Here is a 25083-nt window from a genome sequence, read left to right on the forward strand (position 1 = left end):
CTTCAAATTTGGGGTGCGTCTTATAATCCGGAGAGTCTTATAAAACGAAAAATACGGTACTTAGAGAAATCATATCCCACTGTAGTTACATTAGGTGAATATATTTGTTCCCTGAAGCCGCCCCTCCCAGATGACTACTGCAGCATTTAGTAAGGAGAAATTTTTATAAAATTGCCCCCAGTTCACCGAGCCGCACACACAATAAAAAATACCAGCAGTAATGTGAAATAATATACCATTTATTATCAGCAGTTTTATCTGTAGTTATACAATCATTTGTCTTATAATTAGTCATTTATTTTATTTATTACAGTAAAAATATTTTAATTTTTTCCATCTGGAAACCATTAACAAGAAGCTGTTGTCAGATCCTCATATTTTTATGAGAATTCTTATAACTGTATGATGGTGTACGGTAATTCTGGCCACCACTAGGGGGAGCTAAATGTTTAAAGACTTTTGCAGCATTTTTTGGACTTAAAGGGGTTTTCCAATTATAGAAAAATGGTTCCCAATCGTTTCCCAACCTGTAACATACAGTTAGACAGTACTCGCCCTCCCGCTGTTCGCACCAGTTCTCCACCGCAGCTTTGGTTTCTGTGTTTCGGCTGCAGCGGTGACACCATGACTGCAACGCACATCGCTGCAACTTGACGCTGGACCGGGGGAGGGGGAGTACTGTCTATGTTTGTGATTTTACATGCTGGGAAAGGATTAGGGATCACTTTTCTAGAAGTGGAAATCTCCTTTAATGACAGCTGTATAAATCTTTACGTCGTGATCTCCCCTTCGTAATGGCTGAAAGTAGCGGCTGTTACAGCTATAGCTATCAGGGTACAGGCAGGAGCCGGCAGCGGTGACTCCGGCCTCATAGTACTCTGCTATGCTACTAGTGATATCAATATTCAGAAAACGCCACCTTCATGTGCTCAATGTGCTGACTACACAGGATGAAAATAACAGGATCTGTCACCAGCAACTCATGTCATCATAACAGCAAATGGATCCAATTGTCAGAGTCAAGACAACAAACATTTACTAAATGGAAGCAGAAGCAGTGATCGGCTGATCATCAGGAGATCTCGCCTAAGGGGAATATATCATCTATATCTTCTAATAATTAACACCGGAGCTGAGCCTGTTGTATACAGGGGAAATGTTGGGTCTTTTCCACAGTATCTGTCTTTAAAGGGAATCTGTCAGCAGGTTTTCGTTATGTAATCTGACAGTAGCATGATGTAAGGGCAGAAAGTCTAATTCCAGGGACGTGTCACTTGCTCAGTAGCTTGCTGTAATTTCAATCAGTGTTTTATCAGCAGGAGATTATCACTAGAGGACTAGGTCCCATGTGGCAGCTAGTCCAGCTAGTCTGTGTAACCCCACCCCAGCACTGATTGGCAGATTGCTGACAATATACAGTGTACACAGGAAGCTGCCAATCAGTGGTGTGGGCGGGGTTATACACAGCTCAGCATTCCTAGTTCTGCTACCTCTACAGGAACAAAAACAGGGATTCTATCAAAACTACACAAAGCAGTCAAGTAAGTGACATCCCTGGAATCAGGCTTTCTGCCCCTACATCAGGCTGCTCCCAGATTACATAACAAAAACCTGCTGACAGATTACATTTAGCAAACAATCAAACTGTGAACTTAATAAATGTTGCTGTCAGTCACTAAAAGTGGTATTTAAGAGCCCAGAGATCCGGCTCAGGCGTTAGTTCCGGGGCCCATTAGCCTCCCTGCAGTATGACCATGAGGTGTCGATGGGCTGCCATGACAGCCGGGGATTTCCTGTGATGTTCAGCCATAATTTTTACTTTACTCAACATTAATGGAGCATTGCTGTATATAGAACAAGCGATCGCAGGGTCAAGCACGTTATAAAAGCAACTTACCATGTTAGAAAAAGAAAAAAAAACACAAACATTCAAATCCCCCTCCTTTTCCTAAGTTAAAAATAAAGAAATGTAAAAAATTCAAAAATAGAAAAAAAAAAATTATATATAAATCTGAAATTAATCAGCACAATCTGCATTTGGATTTTTTTGATGACCTACCATGACGGCCGAGGACCTACGTAAAGTCCACATACCGGTCAAGCTGATTTTCCTGTGATGTTCAGCCATAAACTGTGATTTTTATTCTACACAACATTAATGGAGCATTGCTGTACATAGAACAAGCGATCGCAGGGTCAAGGCCGTTAAAAAAAAGTAACTTAAGATATTAAAAAAGAAAAAAAAACATTCTAATCCCCCTCCTTTTCCTAAGTTAAAAATAAAGAAATGTAAAAAATTAAAAAATAGAAAATAAAAATGCATATATATTGAAATTAATCAGAACAATCTGCATTTGGATTTTTTTTCCCATTTTCCTAACTTTATATGGTAAAATGAATGGTGTCAACAAAATCTGCAGCTATTCTCACAACGCACAAGCTCTTATACGTCTATGGTGACGGAAAGATAAGAAAGATATGAGAATTAGAAAATTGGGAGGAAAAAGTTATAATGCAAAAATCTAAATTGTAGGTTTAAAGGATTAAATCTGAATAATCCTAAATTTGCATTACCTAAGGATTAGACGCTATTATTACATATGATCTGTTTTCTCTTTTTCTTATTGATTTTCACATTTGATTGTAATTTTTATATTTTATCTTCTGAACATGATGATGGGGGCGGCCATATTGTCTGAGCTGCTGCTATTTTCTGTTAATGTCACTCAAAGATTTGCTCCAGAGCAGACACATGGATGGAGGAGACCATCGTCAGGAGAGGACTTGTGGGCATGCTCTGTGTCCTGTGCAGAGATCCCTGTGCGGGGAGGGGGGAGCTGTGTCCATCAGTTATTGTCAATGGTGGATTTATACCAGCTTTATACCAGAGGTGTTACCTTACACTTCATTTCCTTCCTGTGTTGATAATGAGACTGCTGAGAAGTGATCTCTGTGGAAAATCTATTGTTAAGGTCAGTGGTGTCAGGAAACACAGGAAGATTTCAGGAGGCTCCGGAGGGAAATGTATTTTATGTCATAGAAAACCAGAAAAATGTTTAGAAAGAAAGTTAGTTTAAAAATTGGGATTTTTCTGATGTTTCTTTCCAGTTATGTTCTAATCTTCACCCAGCTATATACATAGTGACCATCAATATATACCCTAACTACACGTAACGCAGCATGAAGGGGCTCGGAGAAGGCGGCAGTGAAGGTGTGTAAGTGTCTGATGGGGTCACACAGCTCATAAAAGGACAACTGCCCGACCTCATAATCCAGACAGATCCTGAATCTATCACTGGAGATCTTGTCAGTTAACTGGATCACGTTCCAGTCATGTATCACTGAAAACTGATTCTTATATCTCCTCAAACACCAGGACTTGTTATTATAGCCAATCAGTGACTGATCTCCCCTCCTGTCTATACTGGGGTAACACATCCCCACCCTCCTGTCTATACTGGGGTAACACATCCCCACCATCCACTCCCCTGATCTACTGCTCTCCACATCCCAGTAATGTCGTCCTGAGGTAAATCCCCTCCTGCTCATCACCTGATGATATTTCTGGAATCTCTCTGCTGTTTCTGGACGTTTCTGCTTCTCTTCTGTGCAGGTCGCAGTTTTCAGGCCGTCTGATATGAGGAGATAATTAGCAGCGGTGTTTACATCCAGTAATATGTCTGCAGGACCCTCCACATAGATCCCCCTCCTTATACCTGATATTACCTCACATAATGTGTGCAATGTGTGTGAGATCACAGCCACATCCAGGTCATCTCCATCATGGAGCTGTTTATCATGTCCCCCTGTGTCCTCATCACCTCCCTCCTCCTCAGGATCACACAAGTCCCCGGTGTCTGGTTCCTGTAAGACGGTCAGTGGATCAGTCATGTTACACAGCTCCTCAATGTGCCTCATCTTCCTGGACAGCTCGTCCTTCTTTATCTCCAGCTGATGGATCAGAGCAGACAGTGACCGTGACTCTTCCTTTTCCTGCCTGGAGATCTCACTCAGGACCTTCTTCTCCAGGTCGTCCACCCGTCTCCTGATGACCAACCCCGAGTTAGCCCCCCCTTATTAAGAATTTGGGTAAAAAATGATTCTATTCGTTAGATCTTTGTTAGATCCGGTTTGATCAACCAAAACTAACGTTAGATCTCCTCTACAAAATTAGATATTTACGATCTTTTTCAGGGGGGGCTAACCCGTAGCTAGCCCCCCCTCTTTTGAAATTGGCCGTTTTTTGGATGGATTCTGATAGATATTCGTTAGATCCGGTTTGATCAGCAAAAATTAACGTTAGATCTCCTTTCGTTCCCGAGATATTGGGGGTGTCAGGTGGGGGGTTAGCTACGGGTTAGCCCCCCCTCTTTTGAAATTGGCCGTTTTTTGGATGGATTCTGATAGATATTCGTTAGATCCGGTTTGATCAGCAAAAATTAACGTTAGATCTCCTTTCGTTCCCGAGATATTGGGGGTGTCAGGTGGGGGGTTAGCTACGGGTTAGCCCCCCCTCTTTTGAAATTGGCCGTTTTTTGGATGGATTCTGATAGATATTCGTTAGATCCGGTTTGATCAGCAAAAATTAACGTTAGATCTCCTTTCGTTCCCGAGATATTGGGGGTGTCAGGTGGGGGGTTAGCTACGGGTTAGCCCCCCCTCTTTTGAAATTGGCCGTTTTTTGGATGGATTCTGATAGATATTCGTTAGATCCGTTTGAGCAACGGTCCTGAGGTGTAGATGGAGAAGAGGAGGGGTCCAAGGACAGAGCATTGGGGGACACCAACAGAGAGAGTGAAGTGAGGAGGTGGCGAGTGAGTGGGACATTCTAAAAGTTCGGTCAGTGAGTCATTCTCGTCCCCCGTGATGCCTACAGGCCCTCCTCTTCACAATCATCGCAGCACACTGCCCCCCTTCCCCCGCCACGACATATCGCCAATGAAGTCCTGATGCTGCCCACAATTCGCCCACGCCGAAGTCGCCGCTGCTCAAACGGATCTAGCGAATATCTGAATCCTTAAAAAAAAAGGCACATTTCAAAGTGGGGGGGCTTGTTTTTTGCATAGCAAGTTGTATTTTTCCTTTGCACCACTTTGGGTGCATATAATGTTTTGTATAACTTTTATCCTGTAGACTGTAAGCCCTCGCGGGCAGGGTCCTCTCTCCTCCTATACCAGTCTGTCTTGTACTGTTAATGATTGTTGTACGTATACCCTCTTTCACTTGTAAAGCGCCATGGAATAAATGGCGCTATAATAATAAATAATAATAATAAATAATATTTATTTTCAGGAGAGGGAAAATTAAAAAAAAATTAATTACGGTAATGTTTTTAAGTTTTATTATTAGTTAATTTCCTGTGCGGTAAAAGTAACAGAATACCTTTATTCTCCGGGTCAGGTCGGACACACCGATACAAAATTTATGACTTTTTTTTACTACTTTTAAAAAGTAAAACTTTTTTTAAATAATGAGAGAGGATTTTGCCTCGCCGCATGTGCAGCCCCGTAGCGCTTTTATTTTTCTGACTACGGAGCAGTGGGATGCCTCATTTTTTGCTGGAAGAGTTGTAGTTTTTATTCGGACCATTTTGGGGCATATTCGATTTTTTTATCGCGTTTTATGACTTCTTTTTGTGACACAAACAGTGAAACAAATAGAAATTCTGGCTTTTTTTATTTTTTTATAACGTTTACCCTGTGGAATAAATACTAAACTATTTAATTTTTGGAGGTTGGGATCCCAGCTGATGGTAGGACAGCTGGGATCTCACGATTGCTGACAGGGCTAGCCGAGGCTGCCATTCCCCCGCCCGACGTGAAAACTATGGCAGAGGTATAAGGCCCGACTAACTCCGTCGTCAAAAGTCAATGATCGGTCGTCAAGGGGTTAAAAATTCCTGTACATAGACTCTCATTTTTAGGTCCCATTTTTAATCAATTTAATTATCAAAACAATAAATCTTACTTATTAGTACAGTGAAAAACACAAGTAACAGTAATACCTTCCAGAAATAGAGATTTAACAATGGAAACCTAGATAGGCATTTCTCATCTGTATTCACCAAGGAACTGACTGTACCAGGGATCATTCAACAAGTGAAAAATCAAAGTTCACCACCCGATATAATTAATTTAACACAAGATGAAGTACGCCTACGTCTGAGTAAATTAAACATTGACAAATCCCCAGGGCCAGATGGCATTCATCCACGAATATTGAGGGAATTGAGCTCCGTAATCGACAGACCGCTGTATCTCATCTTTTTAGACTCACTTGTAACAGGGTTGGTGCCTCAGGATTGGAGGATTGCTGATGTGGTACCGATATTTAAGAAAGGTAAGAGGGTAGATCCAGGCAACTACCGTCCAGTAAGCCTGACATCAGTAGTATGCAAAGTTTTTGAAGGCATTTTAAGGGATGACATGCAAAAATATATTGCAGAAAATAATATGATAACTGACAAACAGCATGGATTCATGAAAGATAAGTCGTGTCTAACCAACCTGTTGGGGTTCTATGAGGGGGTAAGTGCAAACCTGGATATTGGTAATGCAGCTGATGTGATTTATTTGGACTTTGCAAAGGCATTTGATACTGTACCACATAATAGCCTTATACTAAAGCTCCAGAAGCAAGGACTAGGGGACACAATATGCAACTGGGTAAGGAATTGGCTAAAAGATAGGAAACAAAGAGTAGTCATAAATGCTACATTCTCTAAATGGGCTATAGTCAGCAGTGGGGTGCCGCAGGGATCTGTGCTAGGACCAATTCTTTTTACTCTCTATATTAATGACCTTGTGGATGGGATTGATAGTACAGTGTCAGTCTTTGCCGATGACACCAAACTATGTAGGATATTAAAAACTGACCTGGATAGTACAATATTACAAAAAGATCTGGATAAGATGTCAGAATGGGCAGATACTTGGCAAATGAGATTTAATGTTGATAAATGTAAAGTAATGCACCTAGGACGGAGTAATCCTATAGCTGCGTATACATTAAATGGAAGTAAACTCGGGACTACAGAACAGGAGAAGGACTTGGGTATTCTCATTACAAATAAGCTGAGCAGCAGCACTCAATGTCAGGCAGCAGCTGCTAAAGCAAACAAGATTCTAGGGTGTATAAAAAGAGAGATTAGATCCCGTGATCCCAACGTATTGTTACCCATCTATAAATCACTTGTAAGGCCACATCTGGAATACGGGATCCAGTTTTGGGCTCCACATTTTAAAAAGGACATTCAGAAGTTAGAGTCAGTTCAAAGGCGGGCAACTAGACTATTACAAGGAATGGAAGGCCTCCCATATGATGGCAGATTGAAAAAGTTAGATATGTTTAGCTTAGAAAAAAGACGTCTCAGAGGAGATCTCATTTATATGTATAAATACATGTGAGGTCAATATAAAGGACTGGCACATAACTTATTTCTTCCGAAAACAATACTAAGGACCAGGGGGCACTCACTGCGAGTGGAAGAAAAGCGATTCCGACACCTAAATAGGAAAGGGTTCTTTACAGTTAGAGCGGTCAGACTGTGGAATGCCCTACCACAAGAGGTAGTAATGGCAGATACTATAACAGCTTTTAAAAAAGGGCTGGATGATTTCCTCAGTACACAAAACATTGTTGGTTATAAATGACTTAGTGACTAAATGTACAACTGGTGGAGGAAGGTTGAACTAGATGGACCTAGGTCTTTTTTCAACCTAAGTAACTATGTAACTATGTAACTATGTAACCTGAACGTTTAGGACGCAAAATCCCTGGAATAGAAATAGGACACGTACATTGTAACATCTAGACGGAGGTCCTGAGTTATCGGTGTTTGACTTATACAAAAAAGAGAGAAAATTACTAATGTGACTAGATATAAATGTATTCAAATGTTTAATATCATAGAATACCAATAATAATTTACAAAAAATATTCACGAAAGATGAAGGCTGTATCTAAAAAATAGGAGGACTGAAAACTCCCATGAGTGCCAAGCAACTCAAACAAAAGAAAGAAGAACAGTAACACCTCAACACCGATCAGTAAGACCCCAACACCGATCAGTAAGACCCCAACACCGATCAGTAACACCCCAACACCGATCAGTAACACCCCAACACCGATCAGTAACACCCCAACACCGATCAGTAACACCCCAACACCGATCAGTAACACCCCAACACCGATCAGTAACACCCCAACACCAATCAGTAACACCCCAACACCGATCAGTAACACCCCAACACCGATCAGTAACACCCCAACACCGATCAGTAACACCCCAACACCGATCAGTAACACCCCAACACCAATCAGTAACACCCCAACACCGATCAGTAACACCCCAACACCGATCAGTAACACCCCAACACCGGTGTAACACTCAACCATAAAACCCAACACTGGGGTGTTACTGTTCTTCTTTCCTTTGTTTGAGTTACTTTGAGTCACTCATGGGAATTTTCAGTCTTTCTATTCTTTAGATACAGCCTTCATCTTTCGTGAATATTTATTGTAAATTATTATTTGTATTCTATGATATTAAACATATTTGAATAAATTAATCTCCATTTCCCTAGTTTTTCTCCACTCATACAAAACCCTACTTATGAATGGAGGAACTGTCTTTGGATAGAATTGCGTGGCGGTCAGAGCGCTCCGAGGCTGGCTTAGCTGCTAGTAGATGCTGTAGCTGTGCTCAGCCTGTGAGGAGCTTGGCAAGCGCTGCTGTGTGTCACTGCCTCCTAAGCGTCCTGACCCAGACTGCAGATGTGGGATCAGTTCAGACAGCAGCAGCCCTCCTGTAGGTGAGCGGAGTGATGAGGGATCAGTTCAGACAGCAGCAGCCCTCCTGTAGGTGAGCGGAGTGATGAGGGATCAGTTCAGACAGCAGCAGCCCTCCTGTAGGTGAGCGGAATGATGAGCTCCTGCTGCCATGTGAGTCATATTGCTGTGCAGCAGGTGGTGAGCAGTGGGACTCAAGACACACAGGAGAGCAAAACAAATGCAACATTACTGACTTTGGGGGCATTATTGCTTAAGATGGGGGTATGTGAGGGTTATTATTTGTATTACATCTATTGTCATTTCGAAATCCATGCACATTTAATTTTTTTTGTTTCTTCTTGGTTGGTATAGTGTGGCAGTGAAAGCCACTGAGATTTGCATACTAACCTGTACTGTATTTATATGCAGAGTCTATAGACTATTGTAAGTGCCTTCAAATTGCCCCTTACAATTGCCACAGATGTCCACTAGATTTCCTTTTCTTCCATGATCCGCGTGATATCACGGGCATGGCTAGCGCTGCGGTCAAACTCCTGATAGAGCTAGCAGCCAGCCAAACAGCAGCCAGCCAATTAGGAGCACGGTCACATTGCTCTCCCCTTTTCTCCCTAATGCCAGTGAGCCAGATTAAGCGGAAGAAATAAAAATCCAGTGGATGGTTGTCGGGATAACTTGGGGGCACATACAGAATCTGTAGACCCTGCATCTATATACAAGTAAATATATATGCACCCTCCCTGCCCACTTATGAAATAGAAAAGTTAAGTTACTCTTTGAGAATTAATTGATATTCCTCTTTTTTTTTCCTTATTGCTTTTGACATAGAACTAATTTTGAAATGTAGTTTGGTTTCAGTTACAGTATATGAGAATGGTCTGTAAATGCACTTAGTGTAGGTTGAGTTCACAAGGGCATCGTATAGTTATATTCAGCTTCTCTGTCCAAAGGAGAGGCTGGACAGAACCAAATAGAATAGTTTCCTTCCCTGTTTCCTTGAACGGGGCCAGTAACTTACTGAACTGCTAGTGCTCAAATATTAGCACGTTTTTTCATACCCGCAGGCCTTTTTCCCCCCTGTTTTAAAGCAGCCTTAACATCTATAGTGCGAGCAGTTCAGAAGGCTTGTATCCTTATTCAAGTTATCGGGGAAGCAAAAGTCTTTGTTTTGTTGTATTCAGCCTCTTATTTGTGACAGAGGAGCTGAATGAAACCCCCTGACCCCCAGCCTTAGCTTTATAAGAAGTGCTGTAAAGAATAGCTAAACTTTCAAACCAGTTTAACTCTATTGGCTTCCCCACCCTCATTATAACTTACCTTAGTCCTGCCAGTTGTGTGCTCCTGGACTGTGGTATCACCCATGGTTCTTGCCTTTCACACCCGCTCTGTCTCCCTGACATCCACCCAACATTTTCTCTGGCAAGTGTTTACATGTGTACTTACCCAAGATGGCATCAGCCCCAATCGGAGACTTCCTTTCCTCTGAAATCTGATTAGCAATAAGGAAAGGAAGCCTCTGATCCCTTCTGGTGCAATCTTGGGTGACTACATACAGTATGTAGTCACCAGCAAGAGGAAATATCTGGTGGACATTGGGGAGACAGAGTGCGATGCAGCGGCCAGGAGCACTGTACTGCTGCAGGACTAAGTAAAGTTATAACAACAATAACAACAAGGCCCAAGGAGACAATAGAGGTAAACTTGCTTAAGAGTTTAGCTACTCTTTACAGAGCGATTGTCTTTACTCATTTGTTATACCTGTAAAGAGGAAAAACTACATTTTAACATATATTACAACTTCTGAATTCCCACATAGTTTGTTTGGGTCTACCGTTTTTACAGAGTAGCTCATGTCGTCATAAACTTCCCAACAACTGTCCTTTCTTCTACAATATGAAATGTAATGGTTTCCTTGAACATGCATTATAATGGCTCCTAATGTGTACCGTATATGTGATATGATCACTTGAGTGGGGAATTCAGAGATCCGTCGCTTTATCGGTAAACCAACACGTGGCTCTATTATAAGATGTGGTCCTGGTTTGTAGATAATTGTAGCACGTTCGCTGCAGTTGGGTGTACATGGTTTATTAATGAGCTTAGATGAAATTTGCATAGCACGCTCAAAACCATGTTTTACATCATTAGTGTTGATTGGCCAAAAGATATTGCATCGTTCTTTGTTGTTTTTACATGTCACATTTTGACATGTAGATATTTCTGTTAAACTGGGGATGTCTTTTAAAAACACTTCTACTGTATGGCCAATGTAATCTTCTGCATCCAAACTTGTAATTCCACCTAGAAGTGTGTAGCTTCTGTAATTTTCCAGTATCAACTGAGCTCTCTTTCTGTACATGTTTTGATTTGACCCAAATTCCACAAAATACTTAACAGCACCCAAAAATGGGTATTCTGAGTTAGTTATGAAGTTTCTGTATGAGTCATAATCAACAAACATGGTTGACAAACTATGCAGCAGTGAGTCAAATGGGCAAGTATTATTGACCTTATAAACATTATTATTTATATTAATGGTGTTCAAGAGATTCCCATTGCGCAGGATACCTAAAGGTTTTCGTGTACAAGGATCATCAATTATTTGACATATATTTGGATACAGCGTTAAATATGTTGGTCTCTTCTTGAAAGGTATGTTCAGTGGGGAAAGTAAATCCTTGGACTTCAACGACTTGTTATCACCTTCATTTTGTGCTATGGGAGTATGTACAATTTTCAGTTGAGAGTTGGTTTTACCCCGCCAACATTCTTCTTCCCTAAGCTCTACCACACTCTGTTCTGTGTTCCTACTTTCAAAAACACTCGTGTCTTTCATAGCTTGTTGAAGGGGCAGGAGAGTGTCTGTCAGCTCCTTTATGTGTTCACTAACCACTTCTTTTTCATGACTTTTTTCCTGCTGCCCATGTTTGTCTTTGGCAGATTCATCGATGACCTCTTCCTTTTCCAATGTTACTAAACTGCTACTTTCTGTGACATGTACAGCAGCTGCTATTTTTGAGCGCCCACACAGAGCACTTAAATGCAATGCAACAAATTTGTCAACTCGCATTGGAGTTTGAATATGCTGAAGAATGGAGTTCTTCAAAAGGCCAAAATCTCCCTCAACTGATGCAGAAGAGGCTGTTTTATTTGGTGATTGAAAAACTGGTTGCATCACAGATGTCCAAATAGGAAAATACTTCAGAAGGTGAAGTAGTTTATGAGAAAAATCTGGACAGAAGTAAGGGTTTGGCTGTTCCCCCTGTTCTAGACTTGCAGTTTCTGCTTCTTGCACAATGTCATTTAGCCAACCTGACAGTGGCTCACTATAGCTCTTTTCATTTTCCTCACTCAGCATTTCAGTCTCCTGACAATTCTCCATATACTCATCAATAATTCTCAAATTCCCAGTCTCTATGCAATGGCAAAGGTGTGCCTTTGATGATTTATATTTTGATGTTTCACGATCACTGACGTTACCTGTTGTCTCAGATACACAAAGAATAAAGGTACTGAGAACAAGCTGTTTAAGAATGTCAAATGATTCACACTTCACCAGAAGTCCAACACATCGTATATAGAACTTCCTCACAAGTTTTGCATTTTTTGGAAAGCACTTCCACCGACATACAGTTTTAATCAGGTGGGCAACATCTCCTCCTATATAGCATTTTGGTTTTTCACTTTTATTGCCAAGTAGGAGGAACAAGCAAGTCCTCAAGTATGTGTTAAGGCTACAGTCATTTAGAGCTATGAGCTTGTGACAATGCACCAAGTAGTGCATGAGAAAAGTCGCAGACACATTCTTTAGGCAATGTCTGTACATCCTTTATCCATTTTTCCAGCCAAAATGTTATAGTTGGAGTATCTTGAGTTTCACTCAACATTTGAGATACACTCATTTGTGTATTCTCAAAGTTAATCACAATCTCATATAAAAAAATATGAGCAGACAATTTATTTTCTCGTTTTATTTTGAATACCAAACTCCCTGTGGCATCTACTTGAATGCGAGGGAGGCAATGCTTTGAACAATACTTCTTAAAAATATATATTGACTTCCTGTTCCGGTCCTGGCTGAGGAGGCAGCATAGAGGAGAAGCTCCCGACACCCCTCTGAGAAACCGACGATAAACAGCATACCCGGGCAAGTGAGCGAGCAGAGAGCAGCACGTCTGGTAGCAGGAAGCACACAGCTATGGAGCGGTACTTACTGAGGAGTGCTGGTGGTGGTGAGGGGACCTGCAGGAATGGAGATTCTGACTGCCGGCGGGGAGAAGAGGAGACTGTCATGGCACCAACAAGCCTGATGGAGGAGGAGCCAGAGTCCCCAGTGCAAGATGTGGTAATGGAAGCCAGGAGAGGGAGAAGTGAAGGAGATGAGAGCGGGGGGTCGGGGGAGGATGGAGCAGGAGAGAAATCGCTGCAGGGGATTGCAGAGGGAGAAACACAATGGATAGAGGAAGGGGACATGGAGGAACAAGAAAGAGAGGAGGAGGAGGAATGCAGCAAGCAAAGAGGGCTCAGAGACGCAGGAGACCGGACTGATCACTTAGACACGCAGTATAAGGTGTCTAATCTTGATCAAAGTCAGCAGAAGCTGCATGTCAGAAACAGTAACACTCCTTCTAAAGCAAACAAGAAACTGCCGGCCACACCATTATCTAAATACTGTAAACAAATGGGGGAGGGTGGAAAATCCCCAGCACAGAATAAGAGAACTAAGAAACCAGCACCACCTGCAGGCCAAGACAAGCATGCACAAGAGCTGAATGTTGATTATAAAAAATTGGCTGCCGAAGTGACATCACATCTGTCAAAAGAGATTAAAGTGGCCATTGAAACAGCCATACAAACATCCCTAGCAGCTATGCAAAAGCAGATTAGTGGACATGCATCTAGACTGGCAGAAACAGAGCAGAGAATATCTGACTCAGAGGAGAAAATAATGGCTATGCAAGAGCAAATAGCAGCTCTAGTGAAATCTAACGATTATTTGAGAGATAAAGCGGAAGACTTAGAGAACCGATCGAGGCGAAATAATTTGCGCATTGTGGGGCTGCCAGAATCGGTATCTTTGGGACAGCTGGATAACATATGTGAACACGAGTTACCTCAGGCCCTGGGCATTAAGGCTAAATTCAGAGTGGAAAGAGCGCACAGAGTGGGACCACTAAGACAAGAAGCGAATAGGGGAGAGGATCCAAACCCGAACAAGAAAGCCCCGCTGAGGGCTAGACAAGTGATAGTCAAATATCTTGATTATAAACATAAAGAGGAAATACTGAGGGCCTTTAGAGACAGACAGCGACCATTGCATTACCAAGGCAACAGACTGCTAATTTTCGGCGATTATTCAGCAGAAGTCTCCAGAAAGAGAAAAGAATTCAGCAAAGTATGTTCATTCCTGTATAACAAAAAAGTCAAGTGCCAACTGCTATACCCTGCCACACTGAAAGTCAGAAATAGTAATGGCTCGTTTGCATATTACAAAGACTTTAAAGAAGCAGAGCGTACTCTCATGGCAGAACAGGATAAGAATCAGGCTGATGGACAAAAAAGAGGAAACAATGGAGAAGGGACCAGCAGAGGAGGATCTCCAAGAGGCCCAGGGAAAGACTCGAGAAGCTTTGAGGAGCAATCGCGGGTGGAGAGTAGAGAGGAAAGGAGATTGAGCCCAAAACAACAAAATAATCCTCGCTCGGAACACAGAGACTAACTGTTGGAAATGGTCCATGACAACTGAACTGAACTAGATATTGCTGGTCCTGTTCTCGCACTCTCTTGCTCTCTTGATTTCACTCTCTCATGTCCAGTTTTGCTTTCACGCTTGCTATCAGTTCCACTTTCAGTCTTACTCCTAACGTTCAGTCTCACACTTTCACACTCACCCTAAGTCCCACACTTTTTTTTTTTTTTTTTTTCCCTCCCTCACATATTCAGTCTCATTTTCAGTTTCATGCTTACTTCCAGTTTCACACTCACTCTCATACTCAGTTTCATTTTCAGTCTCACGCTCACTTTCAGTACCTCACGCGCTCTGTCTCACTCTTTTTCTTTCGCATATTCAGTCTCACGCTTACTTTCAGTTCCACTTCCAGATTCACTTTCATTCTTACTTTCACTCGCCTTTGTCCAGGAACGACTTCCAGGCGTAAATGAAGTGGATCTGTCTGCTCTGAGTGCTGGGAGGACCACCAGAAAATAGAGCTAAGTTGGACTTGAAGTCCTTATAGAGTTTTTGTCATACTGTACTATTTTTGACATTATTTAAGGCTCGTTCATGTGACTCATGTGAATCCGGGGCTAGAACTATACTCTAAGGGGGGTGACTAGGGAGCTCGACAGTTTGGCTAGGAAAAGGGGAAGTCATCAGCATGGCGAAAAGAGCCAAAAATTTCCCAGAAGGGAAAACGTGTTCTACAGTTAATTGTTTATTGTTATATTTGTTATACCTACAAGGTGGGGAAAAGATATATCAAGCCTGGGGGGCAACTTCTATACCTGGTAATAATTGTCTCGTCTCTTGTGAGTTCAGGGCCCACAGGGGAGGAAGTAGTAAGAGCAAAATACAAAGGCAAATATGGTACAAATAACTACATGGAATGTGAAAGGCTTGAGATCTCCTAACAAACGAGCAATGATACTAAGACATCTGAAAAGACTAAAAACAGATATTGCATTATTACAGGAAACGCATTTGAGGAAGGAGGACTTTTTTCGCATGAAGAAATACTGGGTGGGTACTGTATATGGGGCAGAGGCACAAGGTAGGAAAGCGGGGACAATGATTCTAATACATAAACAGCTCAGCCATGAAGTAGTGACACACGAGGCAGACGATCAGGGACGGTGGCAACATTTAACAATCATTAGTCCAGCGGGTAAATTAAGTATCTACAATGTTTACGGTCCAAACTCCCAACAGAGCATATTTCATGATGGCATAAAGGCCAACATACTAGCAGATGGGGAGACCAACATCATAGTAGGAGGTGATTTTAACACAGTTCCAGACTCAGCTGAAGACAGGAGGAGGGGGAAGGAGAGGACAGAGGATGTGGACAGAAGGCCGGACCATAGGGATGTGACATTAGAAGACGTGGGTTTGAAGGACATCTGGAGATTAGCTCACCCGCATGATAGAGAATATACACACTTCTCGCATCCTCATGATAGCTGGTCGCGTATTGATCAATTTTGGATTTCTCAAGGCCTAGTTTATGGGGCACAAGAATGTGTGATAGAAAACATGGTGATATCTGATCATAGTCCGTTGAGATTGGGTATCAGAGAGCAGTTCAAGAGAGGTACAGATATCATATGGAGATTTCCATCGTTTCTTCTCAGACAAGATAATTTCCACAGGGTATTACGAGAGTGGTGGGGAGAATTCACAGAGGAAAACAAGGAACACAAAGGGAACCCAGTGCTATACTGGGAAACGGCAAAAGCGGTCTTGAGGGGTCGCCTGATTGGATATGCAGCCATGATCAAAAGGAAAACCAATGAGAATTATAATGCCCAGAGTGAAGCAGTGCGGGTAGCATACACAAAGTTTTTGGCTAATAGATCTCCCACGACGAAAGACAGATGGTTGGAGGCAAAAAGGGGGTTTGACGAATGGGCAAAAAAAAAGGAACAATTATTTTGGTCGCACAGGGAAGCAGAGCTACATAGATTTGGCAACAAGGCGGGGAGGATGCTGGCAAATTTGGCAAGGGGTAGCAGGAAAATGACAGTGATTTCCAAACTAAAAAGAAAGGGGGGGGAGGTGACCACAGATCCTAAGGAAATTAATAAATTGCTGGGACATTTTTATAGAAAATTATATGGGCCAGGAAACAACGACATGACTGACGAGGCAGAGTGGTTAAGACAAGCGCACTTGCCTAGCGTAACAGAGGAAGATCTGAGTGACCTAAATGCAGATATCACAGTTGAGGAGGTGACTAGAACAATCGGGGAGCTTAACACCAACAAGGCACCAGGCCCCGACGGTTTTAACAGCGAGTTTTATAAGGCTATGAGGGATCTGATCTCGCCAGATTTAACTGCGGTATTTAATGCATTTTTGGAAGGAGAGGAAATTCCTAAAAATTCAAACGTAGCATATATCAAATTACTCCCTAAGGGAACTAAAGACCTGGATGATCCCTCTAGTTATAGACCCATATCACTTATAAACCAGGATTTAAAAATAATATCTAAGATTATGGCTAATAGATTGGCCATGATTCTTCCAAGGATCATTACAGAGCATCAGGTAGGGTTTATTAAAGGGAGAAACGCTGTCACTAATATCCGGAAGACAATACTAGTGGTGGATGCGGTGAGATTGGAACAGACAGAGAGGGGGGCAAGACCCGCTCTAGTTACACTCGACGCAGAAAAAGCGTTTGACAATGTAAATTGGAGCTGGCTGGACAAAGTACTAGAGGCCACAGGGATTGTAGGCAAAATGAGGCTTTACATTAGGAATCTTTACGCTAACTCGGGAGCTAGGGTACACACTCCAGGTTTTTTATCAGACGTGTTCCCTTTGATGAAGGGAACAAGACAAGGCTGCCCGCTATCTCCCCTTTTATTCGACTTGGCCATTGAACCATTGTCAAGAATACTGCAGGGCCCGAATAGTTTTAAAGGGATTAAGGTAAGGGGAACTGAAATAAAGACAGCACTTTTTGCCGATGATGTCATACTATATATGGGGGACCCTAACGTGGATCTGCCACAGACTCTAGCCCTAATTGAAAAATTTGGATTAGTCTCAGGATTCAAATTGAATAAAAAAAAGTGTGAGATCCTGTTCCTAAAAGGGGGGAATGTAAGAGATGGTTGTATATGTGGCATTCCTATAGCACAGACATCACTTAAATATCTGGGAATTCATATAGGAAGAACGGTGGAATCAATTTACGAGATGAATTATGGCCCACTAATTAGGAAAATTATAGCACAACTAAAGGGATGGAAGGGTCTGCCTCTACCACTACTGGCAAGGTGCCACCTGATAAAAATGATGAGCTTTCCTAGACTGTTGTACCCATTCCAGACGATCCCGATATTGCTAAAAATGAGGGATGTAAATAGGCTCAACTCAGCGTATGCGGATTTTATATGGCGGGGAAGGAAACCTAGAATAAAGTTACGAACATTGATGAAGTCAACGGAGGAAGGAGGTCTTAGTTTCCCGGATGTTCGGGGTTATAACCTGGTGTGTATAATGAGACATGTGTTTGATTGGTTGAGAGGAACGAGCAGGCACTCAGACTATGGCATGGAAGCCAAGTATGCATCACCGTGGGATTTGGCGTCCATTTTACACTCCCCATTGTCCAGGGCGGATGGGCATATAAGGAACTCAATCTTATTCCGAGACACTATGCTAACATGGAAACTGGTAAGAAAGAAATTGGGACTGTCATGGAAAGTATCTAAGTACTTAAATCCCTGGGCATCTCCGAACTTTCCCATGGGACGGGAAAATAAGCTATTTACTAGATGGAAAGAGAAGGGCGTCGAGAGAATGAAGGATGTCATGAATGTGGAGGAGAGAAGGTGGCTGACAGGACGGGAAGTGCTTGACAAGTATGAACTTAATAGCTCACATATCATCCAGTATGAACAACTGAAGCATGGAGTATTTGTAGATTTGGGGGAGCTTGGAAAGGAATTGAATAAGAGTTTGATTGATGAGCTTATGGAAAGTGATGTAGCAAGTGTAAATGTTTCCAAAATTTACCGAACATTTCGGGGAATGCTTATATCTGGGGAGGATAGCCGTACTCTAACAGCGTGGGGGAAACAATTGAAAGGGCAGGAAGTTGTAGGGGATATATTGAAGGGATGGGTACAGATGCGGAAACATGTTACCAATGAGAGATGGAGAGACACCCAATTTAGAATTTTACACAGGGCTATTATGGGCTTCAACATTCCGGGAAGAGATATGCGGTGTCCTAAATGTCAAAGAGAAAAAACAGATATGCTACATGGACTATGGGAGTGTATGGAAATTCACAGGTTCTGGAATCAAGTTAGATTATTTGTCCAGGCAACATGGGGAATCTCTGGAAATCTAGAGCTAATGGTGTGGATTTTCCATTCCTTTGAGGGAGGAGTAAGAGGGGGATCGGACATGCCGGGAAAGAAGAAATATACAATAGTACATGACATAGCCATGATAGTCAAACGGTCCATATTAAAGCATTGGATACAAAGGGAGGGACCATCCATAAAAGAGGTCATCGGTGAACTACATAATTTATTGAGGCTGGAGAAAGTGGAAGCGGAAAGGGACAAAGATAGGTTGACACCCAAGTTCTTTGGGAAATGGAGAAATTTCATTGAAAGTCAATTTACTCAGGGAGAAAGAAATAATCTGATGACATCTTTTATACAATCGGAATGGTACCTTCTGAATGATAGCCAGGACAAACTGGGTAAATTGAAAATCACGGAGGTGTGGGTTCCGGAGGAAAGGGAGACGAGACGCTAAGGTAGCAACAAGACGTGCCAGAAAATTTGGAAGTATTCGGGGTTGGCTTAGGGGCTTAACGATTCTAATTGACTTGTATCGCGTCTGTTATTTCTTAGTACTTTTGCCTTGGTTTAATAGAGACCATATCAATCAGATAAACAGTTTAAAATATCAAGTTGGGGCATTGCACCCTATTATGTCACATATTGTCAGACAAATGTTTTTCCTTGTGTAACCTTGAATATCTTGTTATGTTTATAAAAAATTGGAAAATCAATAAAAAGTTTTTGAAAAAAAAAAAATATATATTTCTTCCTTTGACCAATAATGAACAAAAAAACCATCATATGAGATAGTATGGATATCTCCTGCATACTTATGAGTACTCTTCATCTGAGACAGTGATAAAACTGGATCTTTCAACTTTGGTGTACCAAACATCCTATCCATAGCTTCTTGCCTAGCATCTTGACAAATTCTTAGTGATGGTATGGTTGGTGGTTCCTTTTCTCCAAATGCTATTTCGGAATCAATTGTTTCTCGTCTCCAATTGTAGGGTAAAGTTTTTAACATTTCTTCTCCAAGTTTCCTTCTCTTCTCACCTCTCAACTGATTTTTTTTGGAATGTGGTATGGGTCTTGTGTCAGGTGCTCGAACATGAAGAATTAAAGGGTTTCCCAGATCAGGTTCCTCTTCTGCATAAATATGCACTGCTGCTTTGCACTCTGTGCAATGCCCATCTGCAGTTAAGAACTTTCTTGCTTTGTTTTCACCCACACAAACTTTGTTCCTCCTAAAGGAGAAGGCACATGGGAGTCCATGCTGTTTATAAAGAACCTCTGTGATAATAGAAGTCCATGCATGTTTTTTGAGCACCATGCGCCTCTTTTTGCTGTCACCCTCATTATAGAACACAGTTTTGGGCTTGATCTCTAAGTATTGGTTATAAGGGATTAATACATGCCATAGAAGTGTTGGTTCTTGTCCCTGTGTGCGCACAAAGCCACCCTCTGAAGAGTGTTCCTCTGGAGAGTTTTCATCAGATGTGCTTCAGGCCACAACTCATTCATTTCTGTATCTTTTGATTGAGGCAAGATGTTATGTTCCATACGTAAGTACATCTGCAAATCATACCTATTTTGAAATACATAGTCATGTATCTGTTTGGGTTTAAATATAGCCTTGGAAGTTTCTGATTCTTCCATCAAGGAGCTATATTTCTGCAAGGCTGGGTGAGAACATACTTCCCTCCAGATAGGATCAGAGGCTGACTTTAAAGGGAACCTGTCAGCAGAAATGTCCCCTAAAACCTAAAAGATTCCCCCTCTGCAGCTCCTGGGCTGCATTCTAGAAAGGTCCCTGTTATTATTGTGCCCCCTTTCTGACAAAAAAAAAGAGTTTATAAAGTTGTACCTTTTTGGCTTCTGATTCTGTAAATCTGTCACGGGGGCGGGCTGCCTGATGGCCGTTATTCTGCCCCCTGGTCCTGTATGCCGCCCCCATTGCTGATTTCAATACTTCTGGACGCCGCCCACTGCTCCAGCCATCCCCGCGCATGCCCAGTGCCCATCTCTCGTGGATGAGCACTGTGCCCAGCGTCACCGCTGGTGACGTGCACGCAGGGTTAAGATTATGGGCGGTGCTGTGATGTTTATTCCTAAGCAACCGCCCATAATCGCGGGACCGCGCATTCCCCCTCGGCCTGCTTCGTGCTTCCTGCTTCCGCGCTCTTCCCATCTATTTCCTGCCTCGGGGCAAGATGGGAAGGAGGTGATGTGGGGGTCAGCAGCAGCGCGCTTGCGCAGAACGAAGCAGGCCGAGGGGGAAAGCGCGGTCCCGCGATTATGGGCGGTTGCTTAGGAATAAACATCACAGCACCGCCCATAATCTTAACCCTGCGTGCACGTCACCAGCGGTGACGCTGGGCACAGTGCTCATCCACGAGAGATGGGCACTGGGCATGCGCGGGGATGGCTGGAGCAGTGGGCGGCGTCCAGAAGTATTGAAATCAGCGATGGGGGCGGCATACAGGACCAGGGGGCAGAATAACGGCCATCAGGCAGCCCGCCCCCGTGACAGATTTACAGAATCAGAAGCCAAAAAGGTACAACTTTATAAACACTTTTTTTCGGTCAGAAAGTGGGCACAATCATAACAGGGACCTTTATAGAATGCAGCCCAGGAGCTGCAGAGGGGGAATCTGTTAGGTTTTAGGGGACATTTCTGCTGACAGGTTCCCTTTAACTGTCCATTAGCATTGAAAATGCCAGGATAAGATTTTAATGTTTTTTTTAATGTCTGACTATCAATAGAGGGTTTTCGTGGCATCTAAAAACAAAAATAGGTAAACATTAGAATGGATAAGCTACTATGTTTTTTTCTTGTCACTAATCAGATATTACAACCTATATGTCTAGTTTCAAATAAACATTACTGCATGTAACATGGAAAGTGATCCTCGCCAATACACCATGGACATCTCAGTGTTTTGGTTGGCTGGCCACAGCATGACCGTAACGTATGTGTGGCAGTGCGGCGTGACATCTGTTCCCCAACGCCACTTGGCACATTTTCCTATTGTGCACTTATGTGCTTAAGGGCTAGAACACACAAACGAGTTTTGACGGGCGAATTCGTACATCAAAATTCGTTCTAAATTCGCCTGCAATGCTGCCCTATGGGGCAGCACACACGGACGAATTTAAGCGGGTGTCATACACGGCGATATCGTGTTCAATATCGCCGCTATTTGGTCATAGCGGCGATATTGCACAGCAATCGCCGCGTGTGACATCCCGACGCCGACCGTCGCAAGGTTTCTGAAGTTCCCAAACCTTGCGAGTGGGGCAAACCGCCGCATCGCCACGTGTGACGTGGCGATGCGACGGCAGCAGAGACTCCTCTGAGCTATTCCTATGGAGCGGAAGCTCCCAGGAGTCTCCGCCCCCATCACGTGACGTCACACGCGACCGGTCCGCCTCCATCTTCTCACCATCGGCTTGCAAGGTGTCAGTGTGTGACACCTCGCAGCCGTCGGCGGGCCGATGCGCGTGGCCGCGGCATCGCCTGCGATGCTGCGGTCGCGTCGCTATGTGTGACGCCCACTTTAATTCTCGTCGGCGCCCAACTAGGCGCCGACGAGAATTATCAGTTGCATGCAGCTGATTTCTGAGTTCGCCCAGCGCTGTGAATCAAAGTGCCAGGAGGCTCAGAAACGGCGCCAGCAAAACGCCTGGCATGAGCGTCTGTGTTCATCCAGCGTACTCGCCGGGTGAGTACGCTGGAAGAACACATACGCTCGTGTGTTCGAGCCCTTAGGTGGGATTTAATTTCCTAAGGCTCCTTTCAGATTGCGTTTTTCCCTATGTCCACAGGTCCCGTCGGGGCATCCATCTGGACCGCCCCTCCCCCACTTTGCAAAGCGTGCTCCGGACGCATGCGCTCGACATTGCCATTCACTGTTATGGAGCGCACTGCGTTACCGTGTGCTCTGTTTTGTGCCATTTTTTGCACATTTACGTTTCTGCAGACGGACACCCGAACGTAGTGAGCTCTCTACATCCATTCTCCTGCTGCCATCCATATCTGCATACATTGATCAGCAGATCCATACACACACTCATGCACAGATAAAGATAGGACAATTACACACAGTAGATCAGACCTTCCTGCATAGAAATATGCCATACATAGGAAATCAATACCTACCTTCACATTTAGGGTACTTTCACACCTCCGGTTTTTCTTCTGCGGCACAATCCGGCACTTTGCAGGAAAATCGCAACCGTTTTTTTTTGCTGCCGGTTGCGATTTTCCTGCATAGACTTTAATTAGTGCCGCATTGTGCCGCATGGCCTTGCGTTCCATCCGTTTTTTGCCGCATGCGGCAGATTTAGCCGATGCGGCGGCCGGATGGAACGTTGCCTGGCACGTTTTTTCGTGCGGCAAAAAAAAACCGCATCGCGCCGCATTCGGCCGATGCGGCGCATCTCTCAATGCATGCCTATGGCGGCCGGATGCGGCGCGATGCGGCAAATACCGCATCCGGCCGCCTCATGCGGTTTTTGCCACTGCGCATGCTCAGTAGCATGCCGCAAGCGGCAAAAACCGGGCGGGCCGCATGGGAAAAACTTATGCAAAGGATGCGGTGTTTTCACCGCATCCGTTGCATAGCTTCCACAGCCGGATTGAGCCGCAGGGCTCAAGCCGGATGTGTGAAAGTAGCCTTAGTGAACACACTTGTACCAGAATGTGTTTCTCTGCCTGCTCTTATGACTGAAGTGAAAATGAACATCCAAAGAAAAGGTCACACACAGGGTCAGACAGAGGGTGGGATCAAAATCACTCAAAAGTTGATACATTGTGTTGATAAAACTACATGCACATGTAAAAGGAGCTAATGCTATGTCCACACTTTGCTTTTTACCTGCTTTTTTGCTGCTTTTTCAACTGCAGCGTTTAATGCCAAAATGGATGTGTTCTGCTTTTCAAGCAAAGTCTATGGGAATTTGGGTTTCTTGTCCGCACTATGCAGTTCAAACTGCAGCCTTTTTGTTGCAGAACTTTGGTCAAAAACTCAGCTTTGCAATTCAAAACCCAAATGGCAAAAACAACTGACATGTGAATTGTTTTTGCCATTTGGGTTTTGCACTGCAAAGCTGAGTTTTTGACCAAAGTTCTGCAACAAAAAGGCTGCAGTTTGAACTGCATAGTGCGGACAAGAAACCAAAATTCCCATAGACTTTGCTGGAAAAGCAGGCAGATCTCACCAGCGACCAGTGACCAGCCCCCAGCCAGCAGCGATGTGCAAGCGACGCTGCGCTTGCACGGAGCCGGCGTCTGGAAGCTGCAGACACTGGTAACTAAGGTAAACATCGGGTATGGTTACCCGATGTTTACCTTAGTTACCAGCGCACACCGCTTAGGCTGCTTTCACACATCCGGATTTTTGCTCTGCGGCACAATACGGCGTTCTGCAGAAAAACCGCAACCGGCTTTTGTAACGCCGGTTGCGTTTTTTTTTGCATAGACTTACATTAGTGCCGTATTGTGCCGCAGGGGCTTGCGTTCGGTCCGGTTTTGGCCACATGCGGCAGATTTAGCCGATGCCGCGGCCGGATCGAACGTTCCCTGCAACGTTTTTTGCTCCGGCAAAAAACACTGCGTCGCATCCGGCCGCTGCGGCGCATTTTTCAATGCATACCTATGGAGGCCGGATGCAGCACGATGCGGAAAAAAAACGCATCCGGTCGCCGCATGCGTTTTTTTTCCACTGCGCATGCTCAGTAGCATGCCGCAACCGGAAAAAAACGGACGGGCCGCATGTAAAAACTTATGCAAAGGATGCGGTGTTTTCGCCGCATCCATTGCATAGTTTTCACAGCCGTATTGAGCCGCAGGGCTCAAACCGGATGTGTGAAAGTAGCCTTAGCTTAGTGTGTGCAGGGAGCAGGAGCCGGCACCGGCAGTGTGAGAGCTGCGGAGGCTGGTAACGAAGTTAATATATCGGGTAACCACCTTGGTTACCCGATGTTTACCTTGGTTACAGCTTACCGCAGGCTGTCAGACGCCGGCTCCTGCTCCCTGCACATTCAGGATTGTTGCTCTCTCGCTGTCACACACAGCGATGTGCGCTTATCAGCGGGAGAGCAACAATAAAAAAACGAACCAGCACTGTGTGTAACGAGCCGCGCTCTCACAGCAGGGGCCAGATAGCTGCTCAGTGTCACACACAGCGAGATCGCTAATGAGGTCACAAAAACCGTGACTCAGCAGCGATCTCAGTAGCGATCTCGCTCTGTGTGAAGCAC

General features: G+C 43.7%; 1 protein-coding gene across 1 annotated transcript in view; it reads right to left on the reverse strand.

Moving 5' to 3' along the window:
* Positions 1-218: 218 nt before the first annotated feature.
* LOC142260475 (E3 ubiquitin/ISG15 ligase TRIM25-like) overlaps positions 219-25083 on the reverse strand; it is a 28690-nt gene continuing 3825 nt past the window's right edge. Inside the window, exon 2 of the mRNA XM_075331949.1 lies at positions 219-4051. Within this exon, the coding sequence (XP_075188064.1) occupies positions 3109-4051 (943 nt within the window). The 3' untranslated portion in view covers positions 219-3108. The remainder of the gene's footprint in view (positions 4052-25083) is intronic.

This window comes from Anomaloglossus baeobatrachus, unplaced genomic scaffold, assembly GCF_048569485.1.
Source record: "Anomaloglossus baeobatrachus isolate aAnoBae1 unplaced genomic scaffold, aAnoBae1.hap1 Scaffold_111, whole genome shotgun sequence".
NCBI lineage: Eukaryota > Metazoa > Chordata > Amphibia > Anura > Aromobatidae > Anomaloglossus > Anomaloglossus baeobatrachus.